The sequence below is a fragment of the Anopheles merus genome, chromosome 2L (genome assembly GCF_017562075.2).
Source record: "Anopheles merus strain MAF chromosome 2L, AmerM5.1, whole genome shotgun sequence".
In the NCBI taxonomy this organism is placed as follows: Eukaryota; Metazoa; Arthropoda; class Insecta; order Diptera; family Culicidae; genus Anopheles; species Anopheles merus.
In genome coordinates, this window is record NC_054083.1 from 10,707,575 (window position 1) to 10,721,090 (window position 13,516).

At 39.1% G+C, this 13,516-nt stretch overlaps 1 protein-coding gene across 8 annotated transcripts in view; it reads left to right on the forward strand.

Annotated features, from left to right (window-relative positions):
- Positions 1-8,411, forward strand: part of LOC121591537 (Down syndrome cell adhesion molecule-like protein Dscam2) — a 101,570-nt gene extending 93,159 nt beyond the window's left edge. For 2 of the 8 annotated variants that reach the window (XM_041912162.1, XM_041912163.1), the window contains exons 15-18: positions 34-153; positions 1,704-1,903; positions 2,406-2,707; positions 3,793-8,411. In XM_041912162.1, coding sequence (XP_041768096.1) covers positions 34-153; positions 1,704-1,903; positions 2,406-2,707; positions 3,793-4,237 — 1,067 coding nt within the window. In that variant the 3' untranslated portion in view covers positions 4,238-8,411. Of the gene's footprint in view, positions 1-33; positions 154-1,703; positions 1,904-2,405 lie in introns of all 8 variants that reach the window. The other 6 variants (XM_041912169.1, XM_041912168.1, XM_041912165.1 and 3 more) reach the window with 5 other exon arrangements.
- The last annotated feature ends 5,105 nt before the right edge of the window (positions 8,412-13,516 follow it).

The window sequence follows — 13,516 nt, forward strand, 5'->3', positions numbered from 1 at the left end:
ACTACAAAGCCAACACATTTTATTTTGTTACAGGCCAAAGAGGCCGCCAGCGAAAAGACACAATGGAAAGCCAGCAAACTACTGATGCACAGCGGGATCGATATTACGCTACAATTCATAAAGTAGCACTGCAGGCCGGTGACAAAATACCTGGTAAGTATGATTTTTCGTAATGAAAAATGAACTTACAAACTTATCTACTTACATAGTGAAACATCGTCTTCATTGTATTTGTATCTCTTTGTTTGATTTTGGTTATTCATCCTAAAGCTTACTTAACAAAAACGGAGTAGAATAGAGTATAGATGTAGAGTATAGGCAGGAAATACGAGGCTAGAAGATGAGAAAGAAAAAATAAGTTAAAATTTACACATTTTACAAATTTACTCGAATAAAATCATAACAATGTTTCAGTTCTTCCACATGATTTTCAACGTGTCTGAAGCTGCATCTTTGTGATATGTTCAATATCATGATTAAGAACTGAAATTTTATGTTGATACAAATACACCATTAGGCAGCTGTTGAAAAACTTCTTGGAAGCGGTGAATAATGATATGCACACTCGAAAGTAACTTGGAAACCCTGCTAGTATTGACGGTTGCTACTAAACTAAAAGGTCATTGCACCGAAGAAGAAGTTACAATTTTTTATGAATCGTGTCTTATTATGGATGAATAATTTGTTTAAAGATAGATAGGATAAGGCAGCCTTTTTCTGAGCCTTTATTTTCTACCTTCTGCAATTCTTAAAAAAAAATTTTAAGGGTAGTTCATGTCTCACTACAGTATTAACACTTTAAGCGCCGTATCATATAAATTCGCATGACGGTTTTGCTCACCGTTCAGCTTTGCATCTGGCGCTCAGTGATTCTCTTGAGAACGAATGAGGTAGGAAAGAGAGAATGAGAACGACATGTGCTACGCCGCTTATCGCAATGAAACAAAAGAATGATAACAATGGTACGAGAAACTGTCGCTCTCATCGCTCTCTTGCTATGCGCTACGTGCTCACTCAAAAACTGTGACGTCAGGCCGGCGGTCAAAGTGTTAAGAACCGATAAGAACACATCTCATATGGTCAAGACCCTCATGCACTGGACCGACTATCCCACGATGGGTACTTTAATTAGTCGCATATATGGTACCACATATGACATAGATAGGCCTTCCTCCGATGTCGGTAGTTTGCCAAATAAAAACATTAGTTTATATTAATAAAACCGTTGTAGGGTTCTATTTGTGTTAGGTGAACAGTACTGATGCGCGTTTCAGAACTCTATAGTCGTCACGGAAAGATATCCCTATTTCATATAAAACATTTAGCAGCACTTCTCGAGCCATCCCCTACGCACAACATATCAGCTATGATTTAGTATCCATTCCTTTTTAAAGCCTATTTTTTCCTGATTGTTTTAATGAATTTCTTACTGATACCACGTCAACCATCATGATCTTTACTGGGTATGATATTAAATTTTATACACTTTGTTATGGAGTACTCTAAAAGGCCGTACTCCTCCAATTTTTTGCGGTGATATTTAAATGGACAGTTTACTAAACATTTTTAATGGACTACTCAATAAGGCCCTAATCATCCTTACTAAGGCTACTCTGAATAAATCTCATAACAAAATAACATTTTTTTACTTACATTACTAAGGATTCTTCCACTAACCATGCATCCCTTTCTTCTACCTTCAGAAACATCCGAGGACATCTCACCCTACGCTACGTTCCAGCTCTCAGAAGCCAGCACACTTGCCCAACCTCACCACAGCGGGCCTGCAAACACTTTGCTCCATTCCTTCATGTACCACGAACGCGCCATGACCGAGGGTTGCGCCTCGCCACCACCAGCAGCGGTACTGAGACTTCACAATCAATCACCATACTACAATATTGTGCGTTTTTTTACTTCTTCTATCCCTACTTAGACACACGCACACTTACACACACACTGATTGGCTATTGAACGGCTTCTTTTTCCCCTTTCACTTGCGTTTGGTTTAATTTGATTTTAACGATTCATGAGTTCGTTCCCATTTATTCCTTCTCCAAAACGTTAATCCTACTCAATGAAAATTTAAAATTTAAAACACATCAACAATTGCTGCAGTCAGTTCGGTGCGAGCTGTACTGACAGCCTAAACGGATCCTCTGAAAGTCCCCGAAATCCCCTAAAATCTCCATGCTTCCCGATGATCCCTTGTTCGGTTGAGTTAATGTATGCTATAGGTTTGTAGGGCCGTGCGGCATTTACGTTTAACTTTTGCGTTCAGCATAGTGTGGCCAGGTGTAGTGACGTACACAACACCGTACACTCTACCAGCACTGCTTGCGGGTGCGGTCGTAACGCGTACTGAAGCTAACGTAACCCTTTCCTTCCCGTGTACTTCGCTGCAGAACTCGTCCAAGGGCCGCCGAAGACACTCGCGCAAAACGGAACCTGAGAGCGAGGAGTCAGATTCGGACCCAGATCAGTTAACGTCGAGCAGAACCGAATCGTCCAATCAGCTGGACGCGAAGATGAAGCACAGTAAGGATCTGGACGTGGCAGCTGGCGGCCCAGGCGACCACGGCTATAACCCGAACCACTATATGCGTTCTATTCCAGGTCTAATTTATCACGGCACGCAATCGAGCACATCGTCCGATTTATCGCCGATGTCCGAACAAAAGTCGTTACCTCGGCGTGGCCGTTCAAGGTACCATCATCTTCACCTTCATAACACTAACACCACACCACGACACAAGTCCTCCAAAGCTCAGTCACCAATAGCGTCACCCCGTAGTAGTTGCCAGAACGATAACGTTCCGATACAGCTTCCCCGCATGCCGTCCCAGTTTCGTCCCATACACAGTAGTAGAACAATCGGCTCCACCAACTCTCGTCTGTCTCCCAACTGTTGATGAAATGGGTGTGCATGTGAGCGTACGGCGGGGCGTCTCGCCCAGCAGTGCGCAGGACAGGAGCAACACGGCGCTGCACTTGTTGAGCCTATGCGTATAGCTAATAAGAACTGCTAAATCGAAACCAATCGAAGTTAGTCGACTGATTAGGCAAGGATATTCTGTTAAACCATTAGTACAAGCAGCGGTAGAACAAAAGCTGTGTTACCAAACTGAAAACATACAAAAAAACAATTTGCAAAAAAAGCTAAGGCCATTGATGAACAAAACCAGCGTCTTAAAGACCACATCAACTGACCAGCGCACAAGCTAAGATGTAGTTGGATACGATCAACAGTGCCACCTATCGTCACTAACACACCTGTGTCACTTGTCCAGATCAAAGCAAAACAAAAAAAGCATACACATCCTTCACCAAGCTCACATCAATCACCACCACATCCCTCCTTCACAAAAAAACAACAATATATGATCGTTCCGCATAGCAATTGATCACTAAAACGACTCTACCTTCTTCTCGGTTTCGATACCAACTACTACAACTACAACTTCTACCACTACTTCTACTACTACCACTACTACTACTACTGCCTACTCATCACCTGTTTGTTGTTGCGTCATCTCTCAAAACCTTCAAATTGTATTATCAAATAAACAAAAATTGTAAATGCTTTCTGCTATGGCTATGAAACAAACTAAATTTAACCTTAAAATGCAAAAACGAAACGCATTGACCTTAACGCACTGGCCACCTTTGATGTACAATATTCGGAAACCGTCACACTTGAAACGTTTGAATACGTTCCAAACACACGCACACACATACTATCAAAACGAAAACAACCCCCCAACATCCGTTCGTTCCGTGAATCCAATATAGTCAAAGTCAAACGCACCACATCTACATGCCCAGGGGTACGATGCGATCACTGCTGACACCGCTCCATCTGCCAGACGGTAGTGCGCCGGGCGGTGGCCCACTGTTCCATCAGGTCCCGATCGAGGGAGGCACACCGGATCGGATCGAGCTGTCCGAGGCCGAGTGCGACATCGATACGATCAAGAAGCTTAAGCTGGGCATGCGATCGTCACTCTGGTCGAGACCGAATCAGAGCAACAGCACCACGGCCGGACCCACCGGAGGGTCCAACAGTAACAGCAGTAACAACAACATTAACAACAACAACGGTGGCAGTGGCAACAACAACAGCGCCAGCAGCAACAATAACAACAATGGAAACAGTGGCATCGTGGGTAGCATCATGGGTGGCACTGGTGGTGGAAATGCTACCGGACATCCTTCCGATTACTCGATCGCCGTGTAAGCTGTGTCAGCGCTTTCGGATCTCGGGTTAAAGAATCAAAACCAAGCAGGACAACAGGTCGGCAATCGTTCTCAGTATTCCTTTTTAAGTGTATAAGTAGCCCACGGAGCCAACGTTGTAGCAGATAAAAAGATAGGACGATAATCGTTAGACTAAAAACTAAAAACAAGACAAAACAAAACAATATGTCATGTAGAGCGTGGAATCATTCCATTACCTTCTGTAGGTCTTTAAACTGTCACCATTTCCACTCTCTCCTGTTGCTACCACCGATATGCAGTGTGCGAGGTGGAATGCTCAATCAAAAGTAGGTAACGTTTTATATACACTTAACAAAAAGAAATGCACTATACACTAGCAACAACTTAAAAGGGGAGGTTGGAAAGTTGGAAAACGACCATGCAGCTGGATTCGAATGATCACAAGAATCGTCCTTTTCTTAGGCTAGCTAGTGAAAATTAAAATGCAAATTCTACCTAGAACTCACGCAGCCATTGTGTGCGCGAGTTTGCGTCAGTAAAAGCCTGACAGAGCAAATGTTGTGGAACGAAACTTTTTTTTTCAACACGAGTGTGCCAACTGTACTTCCTTCGCTCTTATTGGTTGCCTTCCTATCTACTACAAGTCCGCAAGCTTTAACTCCAATGTTGGCATATAAACAAGTTTAAATTTTACCCAATCAAATTGGCCGTTAACTGTGCCGCCATGAAGTTGTTTATTAAGATGCCGCCATGAAGTTGCTTACTTGTCGGAATAATTTTATACTTTATTCTTAGTGGGTTTTGATTTTTTTTTAATTGATAATGTAGATGGCGTTTGAATTACGCTTCAAAAGAACAGCAGTTTCACAAATGAATCAGATTCTGAATAACAGGACAAAAGGAATCTAACATAAGGAAAGGCATACAATGGCAATGTATGAAACCAAATACACTACTACAGCAAGGATTTTGTAATCTGTGTATAAAGACTGAATTTTCATTACTACATTCTTAACTTTTAAAGTCTGCAGTTAAGTAGAATGGTTCCGGATACACATACACACACAAACACTCATAAAAATTATGAGAGAACCACTAAAAACACGAACAAATCGTCTCACAACTTGCACGGGCTCCAACTGGATGTTCCTTAACTGTCTGGGCCGGTCCGACTCCGGTCCGGGATTGTTGCATTTAGCGAAAAGAGTAGTCGATCTTTTTGTCTTACTTACCGTATCTCCTGCAATCAGAATGAGCGGCCGATGGTGCATCGAATGCTTGCAATACAGTACATAAGGTTGCTTCCAGTATCCGCTGTCCGCATGCTGTCTTGCCACGCAGTGCGGTCACGGGACGGAGCTGAGGATTTGTTCGATAGAGCGGGTATCAGAGCGGTGTATACCACAATCAAATTTACAAAATGGCCGATAACTATAGGCTTTGAGCGATTTGCTAGCAGACAAAGGGCATTATGCAGCAGCAGCATAGACTAGAATAAAACAAACAAACAAACAAAAAATAATACGGCAAGCAGTACAGCGATTCTTTCGACAGGAACAGTTTTGCACAGCTGATATCCATACATTAGTTTGTAGTCCCAAGAAATGCAAATTACGTACGCACACACACACTAGCGATAGATCGACAGAGGCACGATTTTCTTTTGCTGTCTACCACATATAATAGAAATGGTTACTAGTTTACAATATACATTGAAAATCTACCATCAGACGTACTGTTTTACCGATAAAAACTAAGAAAAATGCAAACACTCACATAGCGGTAAAGCGATACTTGTTTGCATGATTGTTTCATTGTAGGCACTGATGTGGAACAAAAATCAACAGTATATCCCAAAGCACTATCTCGATTATTAAAGCATACAATTACAAGTGCATCGTTTTGCTACGTGACTTTTTTATGGATAACTGTTTTGTTTTTCTTATCCGCGTAAAGGACTATTTTATTTTATTTTACTACAAACGAATCAATCCGTTAGTACCGGCGAAAAAGCATTTCAGGTTTTCCGTCTTTTCGATTGTTATTCTACTGATTTATGGAGTTTTGACTTTGTTTTTGATAATATTGAATATCATGTTACGTACTTTTGAAGATCAGGAATTTATCTGTCACAAATAGTCGTGGTTGCAGACATACACTGCTAGATACTAGAACTAATGTCTGTAGCATACGGTAGACAACATAATTCACCGACATGGAGATGCTTGGAAGGAGGTTCATGCACAAACCGATACGCCGCTATATAGCATACAGTTAGTTTAACAAAAATCGTAGCCAAACAGTGTGAATCCGGTAGTTAAGCGTTAGAAGGCCAAACATCGAACTGTACGAATTTATTGATGAGCAAAACCAAGCCTATTCACAGCAATTCAGTATGTAGATGAAAGTATAAGCAAAACAAAACAGACAACTCATATTTAAAAACGATACAATTTATCATATAAAGTCGTCCTCAGGACGGAAATTATACAATTCCTCACACAATCGTACACACACGTTGTTCATGCTTACTAAAACATCAAACATCGATGTGAGATGTTTAAAGTGAGTGTGGAAATTGCAACCCTTTTTCACTAAAGATACGCAGCTTTTTGATTAATTACATTCATTTCAATAAATAATAAAATAAAACCACTAACCTAAGTGGTAGCTATTTATGTTACACGTTTGTATGTTTAACATGTATATTTTAAGGCTATGCCATGTTAATGAAGTATTTTATGTTACGAATTACACAGGAAAGGGCACTGACAAATAATTTGTTTAATTTTAATTATGATTTTTGCTAATTAAAATTTCAAAGTGGCATATCAAATATTAATGCCGTTTGATTTTGTTTCGGCAAAAACTATTTGGTTTTATTTCATACAAAAGACTCGTTCAATGTGTACACCACACCAGAAGCAGCGTACTCGACAACAAAGACAGAAACAAATTCTGCACTGTGAGTACATCACTCTTGCAATATGCACTCCATACAGCAAAAGTTTCGGCATATCTTTTTCGGCCAATTTGTACAATTGTGACTAGGATAGCAAGAAAAGCGAAATCTGATAGTACAGGTGAGAGATGAGAAAAAAGACATGAATTAAAAACAACAAACAAACAAAAAGGTGATCAAAATTAAAATTAAATTTTTACAACAACAACAAAAACAAATACAACCGATAAAGCAGGGCTCGTAGTACTCATAAGCAAAGTAAAACGATGGACAAGCACATTAAATGTCAACAGAGCATCTGGAACAAAAACACAATAAACTGCCCTACACGAATTATACGCGATGAAAACGAAAACTCAAACAGAAATTAAGAACTTTTAATTATGATTAACTGCAAACATATTGAGACTCATTGCCGCATCCCGAGTATCCACAAATGAGTCCAATTGAAACTGATGTGCGAAAATGTAAGGTATATTGTAGGTAAATAGATATATATATACATAAATATAAATGTGTGACCGAAAAGAGAAGAGCAAAATGACGGTAAAAGATTAAACCATCGTTGTGTCTGATAGCATGAATGTTTCTGTTACTGAATGAAGTGTATAAAAACAGCTATGATTGAAGATTAAAAAAAGAAATGAAAAAAACAAGTATAGATTAATTAGGGTGCGCGGAAAAGGCACGAAACACTAGAAAACGTAGCAAAGCTATTCGGTGCAAAGCAAACAGCAAAGCAAACAAAACAAAAAAAACGATCAAATATTACTGAGATGTTCGATACATAATATGAAAGTAGCCAATCATGAAGTCAGTGCTAAAGAATTCAAAATACAAAAAATATCCCACAAAAGAACACCTCGAACAAAGCAAACCGGCAACTGAAGCAACATTATACATTAGATATGAGTACATCAGTCAGCTAACAGACATTTAGTGTCGTAGATAACCATTGACTACAGAATTCCAAAATTCAAGTATTAAACAAAAAAATAACTTTCTAACGGTATAAGAAAAAGAAAATGTTCACACTCTGAGTACGATTAAAAAGAAATGAAAAAAAGAGAGAGAAAGAGAGCATTAAATTAAATGTACGAGTCAAACCAAAGGCACACGCGTACTTGCCAAAATGGGATACAAATGTGCGTAAACGTAACAAACAGAAAGGACAGGAAACGAGGAACTTAAAAATAATATGTTAATAAAAAAAGACATTGTTTGTATTTAAGCTACCGATTATTAATCGAACTCCGAAATTCATTACAATGTACTTCATTTTAGCTTGTATAACAACTCCTGATTATTTTATTAAATATTTCAGGAAAAAAAGTTTGCCTTTACTTTTAATTTTACAAAATTCAAATACCACTAAAATAATTGTGTCTATTTTACCAATATGATTCAGATCAAATACTTTTTTTCATACTTCTATCATCTGTCATCTTAAATTCATAATCTTATAACATATTATAACTTAGTTTAGTTTTTGATTCCATGCTTAAGTGGTTTTGATTGCTTATTTCTCTGATTCTAGGAATCCAATTGACTTGAAATTTAGAATGTGTGTATAAACTATAGCCATCTTTTTCTGAAATTTTTCGTAGAATTTCTTCAATGTATTAAACCTTTTTTTCAGAATTAATTTGTTCAATTTGTTTTAGTACTTTAAAAAAACTTTCACAGCAAAATGGCTCCAATAATTTTAACAACTGTATATTACACATCTAACATACATTTTCCAGATTTTTTCAATGCGCTATAAAAAAGATAAAGAAGTTTCCATTTGAATAAAAACCATTATTGTTATGGAGGCGTTTAGGGCGAAATGCGATAAGTGCGATAATCTGCGCAAACAGTTCGGCTTCGACTGGCTGGTCACTCAGCGAGCCGAGAGGCCACTCAGCACGATCGAAAGGACGATCGTGCTCTCTTGGAATAAGGCGGCCGAGCGGGACGGTCACACACAAAAAGGGCTTAGGATTAATAAATTATATTATTGTATTGTTTTAAATAAGTACAACGTCGTTTTAGCCAAGCCCCACAAATATCACAAAAATTATGTTATGAAAATTGTGTAAAGTACTATACAAATGGTTTTTACGTTTTGTATTTTTTTTAACGCTATAACATAAAAACTGTAGCGAGTTGAACCAATCTATGCACAGTTATAGAAATTTCTTCTTTTGGCTCAACAACCGTTGTCGGTCAAGGCCTGCCTGTACCACTTGTGGGGTTGACTTTCAGTGACTTTTGGATTACCCCCTATAGCAGGATAGTCAGTCCTACGTAAGACAACACGGTCCATTTGGGGCTTGAACGCTTAACGGACATGTTGTTAAGTCTATAGAAACTACATTAGTTTATTCCATTTTTATCATAATATTGCATCGATAATGGATTACACATTCAAAAGTTATAAGTCTCTAGTGATGGGTAACCGGAATCGTACCCATGACTCGGAATTGCTTCCGAGTATCAATACTCCGAACTAAATAAAACGACTAGCGGCTCCGGACGGTTCCGAGTTTGGAGTGTTGCCAGTGGCGGATCTAACGGTAGGCGGACTAGGCAGTTGCCTGGGGCCCCGCCGAATTGGGGCCCCGTACATCGCTAGTCTATAGTATGCCGTACGGCAGTGGCGGGTCAAGCCTCTCCGAGGCCCTAGGCGTTATGGTAGACGGGGCCCCTTCACCAAATCCATCGCGGGGGGGGGGGGGTTTGGTGTACGAATCATACACTGCAAATTGTATAAGTTTGCTGCAGTTACATTTTTGACTGAAAGCTATTAAGTAATACATGGTACTGAATATCAGTAAAACAAATTACTGAAAATGCAGCTATTTATTCTACCAAAACGACACGTCTGAGCTTCAAAGGAAAACATACTGCGAAGCCCACTTGCTCGTGATGAACAAAAATTTGATTTGGTAACCGCTTACAGACACCCCGATAAATTTTAGGTGCGTATTCGGCCAAATACCCATTATACCAAATCAACAAACTTCTTTCGACAAAATACAATTCACATCTGTATAAAACTTTATGAAACAGAGATGAACATAAGCAGAATGGACTGCCACCCGCGCATCAGTAAAAACCCCAATTTTAATACTTTTTTCGCCAATTTTCAATCGATAGTAATGACTTAACAATCATTAATATCAGAAAGGCTTTGTGGTATGTTAAAATTTTGGGCACTGTGGATACTGTTTCGAAGCGGACTTTCGACACTTGATCGTCTAGGCCAGGGGTTTCCAATGTTTGACAGTTTCCATCATTTTTTTTTAATTTTTACTAAACCAAGACAAGAATCAAGTTACTATAAAAGAAAAATGCAGAACTTTAAAACATTTATTAAGTATTTTCTTGTCAAAACAAGTTTTAAACGTTCTCATTACCAAAAGTAACGCGTAAATGGCCCTCAACAACGATATTTACGAAGAAATGCGGCCCGCGAACTGAAAAGTTTGGAGACCCCTGGTCTAGGCGATCATAAAAACCTGTAGGACGTTGGAGTTTAGAGGGCTTACCTTGGGTAGGAGGACATAAGTAAACTCCTTAAATGAGAAGTCGATAGATGATGGATGGGCTTAGTCCTATCCTGACAATCCGAACAAATCTGACCTGCCATGATCGTTGTTGTTGGTTTTATCTATACTCAATAGAAGTTAAAGGTCGGAAAGTTATCGTTTTCGCTAAGCTAGTTACGTTTGTCTTTTATGGACAAGAACGATGGTTCTAAACGATATTTTCTTTCCTACTTTACAATTTCCAGCTCGTGTTTCATAATACGGACGATTTGATTTAAAATCGTCATCGTGAGCATAACATGAAAACAATATTTTGCTTTTACGTTGGTTTACCTTTACAATGAATACTGAAGTACCGTCTGGCTTCGAATTACGGCCACTTCATTTTCAATCGGTCAAAGCGATAACTTCTTGCACGCTGGAAAAACAATATTTTCATTCGAAAGTAACTGGAAATACCTTGTATTGCAGTATGTTTGTCTCAAGTAATCCACGGACCACAGGTTGGAGACCACTGCTTTAGATCAGCTGCTTTCTAAATGATCGAGCGGTGAGGGCCAGGAGAATGCATTTGTTTTACACATACATTATTATATTATTACAGTTAATACACAAAATGATATGATATTTATGTTATTAAACAATGCGATTGGTTATTGGTTTTCTTAGATTATTATATCATCCAAGCAAGTTTTAAATTCATTTTATTAAATTACAATAACTAAAATTGATTGTAAAGATTCTTCAATTAAGAGTCTGCAGCATAGTGTGCAAAAGTCATAAAAAGCTCAAAACAATAAAGCAAAATCGCAATATCGCTTCTTAACGTACCCTTCCTTCCATGTTTCAAATTGTTTTCTAGGATATATCTGGAGATGGTACAAAATAGTTAACAGCTGAAAAATATCGAGACAAACGTACAATCGTTCAGTACTATTATGAGGCCACGGACAAGTAAGGCCAGGTCAGACGAATTGATAGTGCATTTCTTAAAAAAAAAGCTCCAAGAAAATCGTTGCATCCTTAAAAAGCAATAGAGTGTAACCATTGTTCTCGTAAAATCAACAGTTAGGTTTTTATGGAATTATTCGTTTCTATTTTCTAATTTCTCCTCAAATTTGACCATATTGATTGGTCCGACAATCCATGTTATGGTGATCAAATTTGGAATAGTTCAACGATATGAATTGTCATATTAAAATATGTTCAGTTAATTTTTAATAAATAGGATCTTCCTATCTTTCAAAATCGCGCAAATATTTTCTCGGGCCTGACTGCATATTGTGGTGGGCCGGACTTTGCCGATAGCTTAATTAGTTCAAATTTTACGCGATCATTCATATCGATATTTCCTTTCCGTCGACCCTTCCAAATTTGACCCAAACCCTTCAACAGCTTGCCTTTCCACCATCACTTCGTCCAGTCCACAATTTTAACTGGGGCCCCAAAGGTTAGCCGGGGCACGAGTTCTTAGTTTTTGCGTGATAACATACACACAGGCCAAATTAAAAAACGCACACATCGACATCGGAATCGATTCTTGAATGAAACCTCAACAGATAAAAAGAGCGTGCTTGGTGTCAGCCAATTTTTCTTGCTTATTTCTACGGCTACGAACCGTTGTGTTGAGATCGGTTTCGGAGCCTTTTAATGTCGTATGTGCATGTAGTTTGTGTGAGGCATCTCTTGTAACGGATTTCGCTTTACCCAACTCGCGCGTAGCGTTCAATGCATTTGATCCAACGCTTTGGGCCATCGATGATGAAATGATATTGTGTTGAGCTCTGGGCATGTATCGCAGCGTTCTACGCTTCCAACTAAGGTGCACATGGTAAACAAAAATATTGCACATGTTAAAAAGGCAAATGTTTTCTGCTTCTGATAGTAAAATGCTTCTGATAAGTAAAATAAATATGCTTCTGATAGGTCTGGTAGTAATAGTAAATCTGATTGTAAACATAACCCCCGGGGGAAAAATGGGGATATATTAGGTTGACAACATCAAATGGAAGGGGCCCCTCAATCGACCGAATCATCAACGGGGCCCCCAAATGGCCGAGGCAATGGAGATTGTTCTTCGTATTATGGCTGGATGTAGATGCATCTGTAACGGTTTTTGGTCTTGTTGTATTCGCAAAAATTGAAATAGTCGATAAAAACCATATATAAATGAACATGGTCCATAGGTTCCTTGAGTATTTTTATACCCTTCCCCCCTTCCTTCTAACTGAAACCTTTCCCATTTCCCCTTCTCTTCGGTCCACAAACTTGATGTGTTCGATTAGGGCCAAGAATGAAAATTTTAGTTTTTGCATTAAAAGACACACACAATCCACTATCCCAGGCCAGGAATGTGAATACCATTTTTCGTGTGAAACAGCTGTCTGCTTTCGACACAAAATCGCAAAGCGGTAGCAGGGGCCCCGTATACAAGAACAAGACGGTTCATCCCAGCCAAGAGTGCACACAATGACATCGATTTAACCATTTCTCGAATGAGACCTCAACCCACTGAAGGACCGTTGACCAAACGATCTTCCTAGACTTTTTAAAGCAACGCGAGCTTGGTGTCAATTTTTCCTGCGAATTTCTCCGGCTACGAGCCGGTGTATTGAAATTTTGTTTAGGGGCCTTTAAATTTTTGTCTGTGTATGATTTGTGATTGTGGCTGTTTCAACGGGTTTTCTTTGTGGTTAAACGCAGCGCTGTCCTGTGTTCCGTGCATTGGATTTTAGCAGCAAGTGTCTCCGCGTTTTTTTGGTGAGCTCGAGCACGGACCATCCACACCAAGACACCAAATGGA